Source organism: Myxine glutinosa, chromosome 1 (genome assembly GCF_964187855.1).
Source record: "Myxine glutinosa chromosome 1, kmMyxGlut1.1, whole genome shotgun sequence".
Lineage (NCBI taxonomy): Eukaryota > Metazoa > Chordata > Myxini > Myxiniformes > Myxinidae > Myxine > Myxine glutinosa.
The window spans coordinates 234,425,812-234,434,960 of record NC_136261.1 but is presented as its reverse complement, the minus strand read 5'-3'; the positions used below and the strand labels follow the sequence as shown (position 1 = coordinate 234,434,960).

The 9,149-nt window shown below is 55.1% G+C and overlaps 1 protein-coding gene across 1 annotated transcript in view; it reads left to right on the top strand.

Moving 5' to 3' along the window:
* Positions 1-1,063: 1,063 nt before the first annotated feature.
* ABITRAM (actin binding transcription modulator) overlaps positions 1,064-9,149 on the top strand; it is a 120,626-nt gene continuing 112,540 nt past the window's right edge. The window contains exon 1 of the mRNA XM_068128679.2: positions 1,064-1,397. Within this exon, the coding sequence (XP_067984780.1) occupies positions 1,292-1,397 (106 nt within the window). The 5' untranslated portion in view covers positions 1,064-1,291. The remainder of the gene's footprint in view (positions 1,398-9,149) is intronic.

Genomic DNA, 9,149 nt, shown 5'->3' with positions numbered 1-9,149 from the left:
AATGCCTGGAGATGGCATAGGAAAGGAGCGGTGTACAACAGTATCAAGGTATTTTAAACCAATATGAATGGTTCCTAGAAGAGGGTAGCATGTAGAATCATACTAGCACAATCATAAGACTTTAAACAAACAAAAAATACCTATTTTGTGGGAACCCTCCCCTACCCATCCCCACCCGTATACCCCCTTAGATCCAGATTTTGCTGATACCTTCTGATTGTGATTGTGATTGTGATCCAGCTTCATCCAAATTGTGCGTGCATTTTCGGAAAAGGGAGCAAGTACCTATTTTGGGGGGCAACCCCCCCCCCTCCCCACCTCCCCCAGACTACCTTAGGGACCCAATTTTTTTTAATGCCGTGAACAAACTTTCGTACATCATGGGTGATGAAGGTTGTGTTTAGGTTTCATCGGAAGTGCTTGTGTAGTTTCAGGAAAGTAAGGGAATTTCTATTTTGGGGGGGGGGGGGGGGGGAGGTGGGGAGTAGGGGGTTCAAACCTGAACCCACTTTGACCCCCGGTAGACTCCCTTAGACCCTGATTTTTTTCATGCCGTGAACAAACTTGCGTTGCTACATTATTTGTGCCAAGTTTGGTCACAATCCCGTCAGCAGTTTCAGAGAAAAGTTTCTACATTCCAGGTGAGTTAAATATAGAGGCAACACCCCTGGGCGCTCACCTGGGAGCATAAAGTCGTTTACTACACCGACTAAAGGTATTTTTAAACAGTATCACGGTATTTTAAACCAATTCCAAATGTTCGGAGGAGACAGGGCAGAACGGAGAATCATACGACTTAAAATAAAAAAGAAATACATATTTTTGGAGGCAATCCCCCCATAAACCCCCTAAACCCAAATTATATCATTTCCCGATCCCAGTCCCAACCTTCTTTGCTCCCACATTTAAACCCGGATCTTTATCAGTAACCATGCTCCCCATACAGACATTAATTTCTCGCTCCTCGCAACGTTTATATTCATTCTCATTTTTCATATTCTCAATTTCTCACCTCGTGCGTACGTAATAAATAGATTTTCTCACCTCGTGCGTACGAAATAAATAGATTTTCTCACCTCGTGCGTACGTAATAAATAGATAGCCCCAAGCGCTTTGAGTCGCGACGTCAATGAAAGTTGAAACGAAGCTCGAGATTCCATCGCAATGCTATTAATTGGCTCTTCTGATGCGATGCAGAGATGTTGGGGCAGTGCTTGTGTTCAGAGACTGTATTGTGTGACAGTAGGCGGAAGTGCTGCCCGGAAATTACGGAAGTGAAAGACTGGAGCACATGGAAGGGACGCTTGACCAAAACCCGGCGCCCAGAGAATGCAGCGATGGTGCTTGCCCAGTTCCTTCGGTCGTTGAGCGGTATTATACCCGTTGGTATAAAGCAGGTACTAATGTAATGGACGGTGTTTGTATCGTTGAACTGGTGTTTATTTGATGTTTTCGACTTGTTAGTCGAGTTATCATGTGCGAGTGCGAGGCAACGTGAGGCTGTTATTATCAACAGGACATGCAATAATACCTTGTATAATAATTTAATAGCTTACAGCTCTGCAGCCTAGTAACCAGTGATTGTTAGCGCCATACACCGCATCGTTATATCACGAGAATCTTGTGGAAAAATAAAGGGTCTGAAGCGCGGTGCTACGCACGCTTACTTGTACAACAAGAAGGAAGTGGACAACGCGGTAACTTTAAGAGTCTTTATTATCAGAGCTCGACTGCAGCACTGGAGCGCTCGCGCTCCGGGCTGCGCGCCCGGTGTATATCCCGCGGCCACGCCTACCCCTCGGGCGTGGCCGCCGCCCACTTGGTGCGCGGAATGATGCCCTCATGCCAGTGAGTTTTCGTGTCCGCCACACGCACCCCCCCAGAATTCCCACGCACCTGGAGGGCCAGTTTGCGGGGCAAACGGATGACCCGGCCGAAGCGCCCTCTGGCGACTGGCGGCGTCCGGGGTGCAGGACCGGGGGGCGGCGTGCCGGCGGGCCTGGGCGGTGCCGGGGGTCCGCCCACAGGGGGGCGGCCCCGACGCGGGGGCCGAGCCACCGGCGGTGGGTGGTCCACGTCGAGGTGGGCCAGCTTGAGGCGATCCACCGAGACGCGGTCGGAAGTGCCGCCGATGTCCAAGGTGAAATGTTTCACCCCGGTCTCCAGCACGCGGAAAGGCCCGTCGTACGGGGGCCGCAGTGGTGTCCGGTGGGCGTCGTGCCGGACGAAGACGTACTCCGCGGTGCGAAGCTCCGGGGCGACGTGCGTAGGCGGGTGCCCGTGGTGCGCCGTCGGCACCGGGGCGAACCTCCGGGCGGTCTCCTGCAGCGCAGAGCGCTCCTGCGCCGCAGACCACCATGGTGCCGTGGGGTCGGGGAGGAACTCGCCCGGCACCCACAGCGGTTGTCCGAAGACCAACTCCGCCGCGGATGCGCGCAGGTCGTCCTTGGGCGCCGTCCGGAGGCCCAGCAGGACCCAGGGGAGCCTGTCGACCCAGCCACCGTCGCTGAGGGTGGCTCGGAGCCCCCACGCGACCGCCCCCCCCCCAGAGCTCCGAGGTGAACTGGGGGCCGTGGTCGGACGAGATGTCCGAGGGGGCGCCGAACCGGGCGACCCAGGTGGCGATGGACGCCTGCGCGACGTCCGCCGCCGTCGTCGCCGCCAAAGGCATGGCCTCGGGCCACCGGGTGGTGCGGTCCACCATGGTGAGGACATGGGTGAAACCCCGCGAGGGGGGCAGAGGTCCCACCAGGTCCATGTGCACGTGGTCGAACCTACGTGCCGGCACCGTAAACGGGGCCAATGGAGCCTGGGTGTGCCGGTGCACCTTCGTGCGCTGGCACGCGAGGCACGTCCTGGTCCAGCCGCGGACGGCCTTCCGGAGGCCATGCCAGACAAACTTGTCAGCGACCAACCTCTGGGAGGCCTTCGTGCCCGGGTGGGACAGGCCGTGGATGGCGTCAAAAACCTGGCGCTGCCAGCCCGCGGGCACGATGCGGCGAGGCCGCCTGAGGGAGACGTCGCACAAGAGGGCCGCGCCGTCGAATGGCACCTCGGTGACGCGGAGGCCCGTGACGGCGGTCCGCAAGGCCTGGATGCCAGGGTCGGCGGCCTGGTCCGCCGCCATCCGGGCGTAGTCGATGCCAAGGTGGACTGCGTGGGCGACGGACCGGGAAAGGCAATCCGCCACCGGGTTGTCCTTCCCCGCGACGTGCCGGATGTCCGTCGTGTACTCGGACACGGCCGAGAGGTGATGCTGCTGCCGGGCCGACCACGACTCGGCGACCTTGCCCATCGCGAAGACCAGTGGCTTGTGGTCGACGAGGGCCGTGAACGCACGGCCCTCGAGCAGATGGCGGAAGTGCCGGACCGCCAGGTGAAGCCCGAGCAACTCTCGGTCGAAGGTACTATAGCGGCGCTCGGGCGGGCGAAGCTGCTGGCTGAGGAACGCCAGCGGTTGCCAGGCACCACGCACCCATTGCTCGTGCACCGCGCCCACTGCGTAGTCCGAGGCGTCGGTGGTGAGGGCGATCGGTGCATCGGGTGCCGGGTGCGCGAGCATGGTGGCATTATTCAAGGTGAGCTTCGCACCCGCGAACGCTGCGTCCATCTGCTCGGTCCAGGTAACGTCACCTTTGCCCGTCTTCCCTCGGAGGGCCTCGTGCAAGGGGCGCAGGAGCTGGGCGATGCGGGGCAGGAACCGATGGTAAAAGTTTACCATGCCCAGGAACTCCTGGAGCCCCTTGATCGTGCGGGGGCGCGGAAACCCCTTCACCGCCTCCACCTTGGCCGGTAGGGGGACGGCCCCGTGCCTGGTGACGCGGTGCCCCAAAAAGTCGATGTCGGCGACCCCGAACCGGCACTTGGCAGGGTTCACGATGAGGCCATGCTGGCCCAGACGTTCGAAGAGCGTGCGGAGATGGTGTAGGTGCTGTTCGTGGGACGCGCTGGCGACGAAGACGTCGTCCAGGTAGACGTACACGAAACCCAAGTCGCGCAAGACGCTGTCCATTAGGCGCTGGAACGCCTGAGCCGCATTTTTCAAACCGAAGGGCATCCGAAGAAATTCGAAAAGACTGAATGGCGTGATGACGGCCGTCTTCAGGATGTCCTCCGGCCTGACGGGGACCTGATGGTAGCCGCGTATGAGGTCCACCTTCGAAAAGAAGGACATGCCCGCCAACCGGGCGGAGAAGTCCTGGATGTGGGGGACGGGGTAGCGGTCGGGGGTGGTGGCGTCGTTGAGGCGCCGGTAGTCCCCGCACGGTCGCCATCCCCCGCCGGGCTTTGGCACGATGTGAAGCGGCGACGCCCAAGCACTCTCGGAGTGCCGCACGATGCCGAGCCGCTCCAGCGTAGCGAACTCCGCTTTAGCTACCGCGAGCTTCGTCGGCTCGAGGCGGCGTGCCCGGGCGTAGACCGGTGGCCCGGCGGTGGGGATGTGGTGTTCCACCCCGTGCTTGATGGCCCCCGCCGAGAAGGTGGGCCGCGTAAGGGCCGGGAAGCTGGCGAGGAGGCGGGTGAAGTCGTCCGCTGCCAGAAGCGTACAAACTAACCTCGCCGGGACCGAACCGCTCAGCAAGCCGCTGGGCGAGCCGCTCGGTGAGCCGCTCAGTGAGCCGCTCAACGAGCTGCTCAGCGCGCAAGCCAGCGAGCTGAACGTTTCAGCCAGGACGAGACGTCTTCTTCACATCGACCAACAACCCGTGTGCACAGAGGAAGTCCGCACCGAGCAGTGCCATGGGGACACTGGCGGTTACGAACGTCCACGCGAAGCGTTGCCTTCCGAACCGCAGGGAGAGGCAGCGCTTCCCGAATGTGCGTATGGGTGTTTCGTTCGCGGCAAGCAACGCGGGGCCCCGGCCCGCGGTGTGCTTGTCGGACATCGAGGCAGGGATAACGCTCACCTGTGCCCCCGTATCGCATAGGAAACGGCGCCCGGACAAGGTGTACGTTATAAAAAGAAGGCTGCCGGAATGGCCGACGCTCAGGGCCGCTACCGAGCGCCGGCTTTGTAGTTTCCCGACTTGCCGAAGGAGCACGGCGGGCAACAATTCCTCGCCTTGTGGCCAAACCTGGCGTGGAAATGGCACCAGGTTTGCGTCGAGGCGGAGGCCGCGGTTTTCGCGGTGGTGGTGGGCGTGGCGTGGCGGCGGCCACGCGGCGTGCGTCAGCCTCGGGATCCCCGAGGTGTGGTGCATCAGGGTCAGCCTTGGGATGCGCGACGGCCGCGCCAAAACTCGCCTGCGTGTCCAAAGCCACGAAGAACTTGTCGGCCTCGGCAGCGAGAGCTCGGGGTTCCGTCGTCGCAAAACCGGCCAACGCGAGGCGTACTCGTGCCGGCAGCTGGCGTAGAAATAACACCCGGAAAAGAGCGTTCGGGGTTTCGTCGCCCATCAACGACAGCATATGGTCCATGCGGACCGACGGTCGCGTGACACCGAGCTCGGGGAGGTCCAGGAGGCGGTCGGCCCGTGCGTCCACCGTGAGGCCGAACGTGGCGAGGAGGAGACGCTTGATTGCCTCGTACCTGCCGTCGGCCGGTGGGTTCCTCAGGACCGACACGACGCGGGCGGCCGTGCCGGGCCCGAGGGAGGCGACCACGTGGCAGTACCTGGCCTCGTCCACCGTGATGCCTCGAAGTCGGAACTGGGCTTCTGCCTGCAGGAACCAGACTTCGGCTTGCGTCTCGCAGAACTCGGGGAGTTTCATTTGGACCGCTTTGGTTGCCATTGCTGTGGCGGGTTCGGGTGGTCAGCGACGGCTGACCAGAACGTCGGAGGGTCACCAATGATGCGCGTAGCGCGCTTACTTGTACAACAAGAAGGAAGCGGACAACGTGGTAAGTTTAAGAGTCTTTATTATCAGAGCTCAACTGTCGCACTGGAGCGCTCCGGGCTGCGCGCCCGGTTTATATCCCGCGGCCACGCCTACCCCTCGGGCGTGGCCGCCGCCCACTTGGTGCGCGGAATGATGCCCTCACGCCAGTGAGCTTTCGTGTCCGCCACATGTCTATATTTTTGAAGAAGATGAGCAAGTCGTCTATCAACAAAACAAAGCCGTCGGTTGGTGTTGTTACTGGATAAGACGAAGGTGCGACAATTTATTACGATGTTTGTAAAATGGGGGTGATTCTTCTTCTTTTAAATGGAGTGCAAGGTGGCTGTTTGCATCATTGGTTGAGGGCGTCGCTGTGCCGCTGATGCCCTCTGCTGGTTAGGGCAGGAATTGCTCATTTGTTCAGGATGCCGGCGATAGCTAGCCTACGTTTCGCGAAGGACATCATGGCTGCGCGAAGGACACCATGGGATCTTTATTCTTTAACGTCTACCAACGGATGCTGGCAGACAGTACGCCAGTTTAACGTCAATCCGAGGGACGGCACACACATTGATGAAAACACCGGGATGACAGTTTATAGCTGGGTTAGGATTCGAACCCTGGCTAGACTAGCTTTTTATTTAATTTCTTCAGAATTATTGGAATCTCCCGCGATGAAGCTACCTCCGAGGGCATTTCACTCACTCACCGCAGGCAGGTTGGTGGTCTTTCTGTCTTCTACAGACTCCTCTCCGGCCGAGCTCCCCCAGCTCTCTCTGGGCTCTGTCCCCCAAATATTCCTCCAGGTCGCACAAGATCTGCCTGCAACCCTCTTATGGTTAAACTGCCAAAATCAAGACTCTCTGCTCACCTCCACTCCTTCATCCCTCTTTTCTCCCACCTCTGGAACAAACTCCCTCACTCCCTTCAATCCCACTCCACCCTCCAGGTCTTTAAAACAGCTTTTCACCACCATCTCTTATCTTCCCCCATCCAAAATCTTGATCTTTTTTACCCCCGTTAATTCACCCGATCCACTTTTTTTGAAATACCAACTTCTTTCCTGGAAGTTCTCGCAGTGTCCACGTGTTTTATACCTCCCCCCCCCCCCCCCCCCCCCTCTTCCCATGCCTCCTCTCCCGAAGCCCTCTCCCTCCCACATATCTTCCGATGTCCTTGTTCTCTGCTGTTGTACTTGTGTGCTTCCCTCTCTATCCCCATCTTGTCTCCCGCTCCCTTTATTGTATGTTTTGTGTCAGTTTTTTTTTTTGTGATTGACGTTAGCTCTTACATGAGCCTCGATCTTGTATACAAAAAAAAGAAGAAAAAAAAGACAGCTTCGAGGTGAGTGTGTGTACCTCTTACCTCTTGGCCATCCATCCGGTCACTGTCAGCCTGAACGAGTGATTGGACATTGGGAACAGTGGTTTCTGCATTATGGTGAATTCTTATTTAATTTCTCCTTGAAACTTTCGATGACCATGTTATTGAGTTTCCATATGAGCACCAATGTGTATTGACAAGGTCTGACAGTAACCCCAACTTGAATCCATGCGATTACTTTATATGGCGACATGTGAAGAGTCAAGTCTTTCAACTTTGAGCGGAGGGTGAAAGCTGTTGTGGCACCGTGTAACTCGATTGACGAGGACCTGTATTGAAGAGACTATTACTGCAACTGCTTAAATGGCCCCAATAAATGCCACCTTCCCTTTGGGGGTCAGCCAGCAGCTACATAAGATTGAGCCAACTCTTTCACAAATCTGCTGGCCAGGCCTGACTTTCGAGTGGTTAATTTGGGTGAGAATTTGCAATTTTTTCAGGGTGCTGACGATGATTCACTTACTCTGCTCAAAATAAACTGTGGGTATTTTAGTAGGGACCCCCAGCTTTATGTTCATCGGAGGGAATCACATCTTGTGATGTAATTCTCTGCTTGCAAAGTACCAATTCAACAGTTTATAGTCAGGAATCTAACCCAGACCAGACACATTGAGGATAAGTGTGCTACCTCTGCACCATTCTGTCAGACTTGATGCGGTGCTGTATGGAATGGATGAATAACAATATGGAATAGTGGAGTGTTCCGTGCAGAGTACGTTGAGTTATCATTTTAAGTTAGCATCTTTCCTTTTTGGTTATATTGATTGAATTTAGGTTTGTAACGATTGTGTAGAGAGGTAACTATTCTTCCATTGAGCTGACTGGTTTGGATTCATATAACCGGTCTGACGATAAACTTTTGAACTAAATTCACCGGCCCACCTACCAAGTGCTAAACATCGATGTCAGCGAGTCAGTGGTTAGAAAGAGGTTTCTATGTCTCATACATACAATATACACTACCAGTCAAAAGTTTAGGTACTTTACTGGTGTACTTAACACATATAATATATATATATATACTTATATAATTATTATTTCTAATCTTGGCAGGACATTCTGAAAGTGATTTCCAAAGGTCATAACGCGTCCAGAACCTTTTGAAATGCCCTGCTATATATAGTTTTTGTCCTCATCTCTAAGTGGTGAAGAATCACTTTAAGATTCTCATATCCTGATCTTCACCAAAATCAAATCAATTCTTCCTTAAACCTGTCCACCAAGTTTTGTCTGGATCTGTCCTTAACCTTTTGCGATATCCTTCTCACAGACAGACAGACAAACAGGGGTGAAAACATAGCCGCTGTCCACCTTCGGTGGCGGAGGTAACCATCGTGGTTTAATCAGAAGTGTACTATTAACGGATGGCGACTACTTCTTTAACTTCTCCATTTATTTTTACATTCATGTTTTTCACGAACTGACTGGCCAGGCTTGACATTTGACCAAAACTGGCAGGAATTTGCAATTTGCTCAGGATACCGGCAATAACTTACCTACTCTTCACAAAAGTCATCGTGTGATCTTTAACGTTCCCCAACGACCGCCGCTGGCATACGGGTCATCCGGCATCATCCTTCCCATCATACATTGATACATTGCCTTGCATGCGAAACACCAGGGTGCGGTTTACACCTGAGTCAAGAATCAAACTCTGGCTAGACAGCTCAAAGGTGAGTACGATTATTTGATCATACCTTCTAGCAGTGGGGGCAGATTTGTCCTGCAGCAGCTTTGTTTTCAGGCAGATGCGATTTCATTATTTTGTGATTTCCGAACTTGCGTGATAACTGTCCCTTTTTTTTCAGGAGAGCAATCTGGTAAACCATGGTGATTATCTGTAGGGCTTGTTGAATTGTGTACCATTGGTCTATGATGGATGGTGTTCACCAATGTATAGAACAACTTCCGAATTATTCAGCAGTTTTTTCCCGTGACCAGTCGGT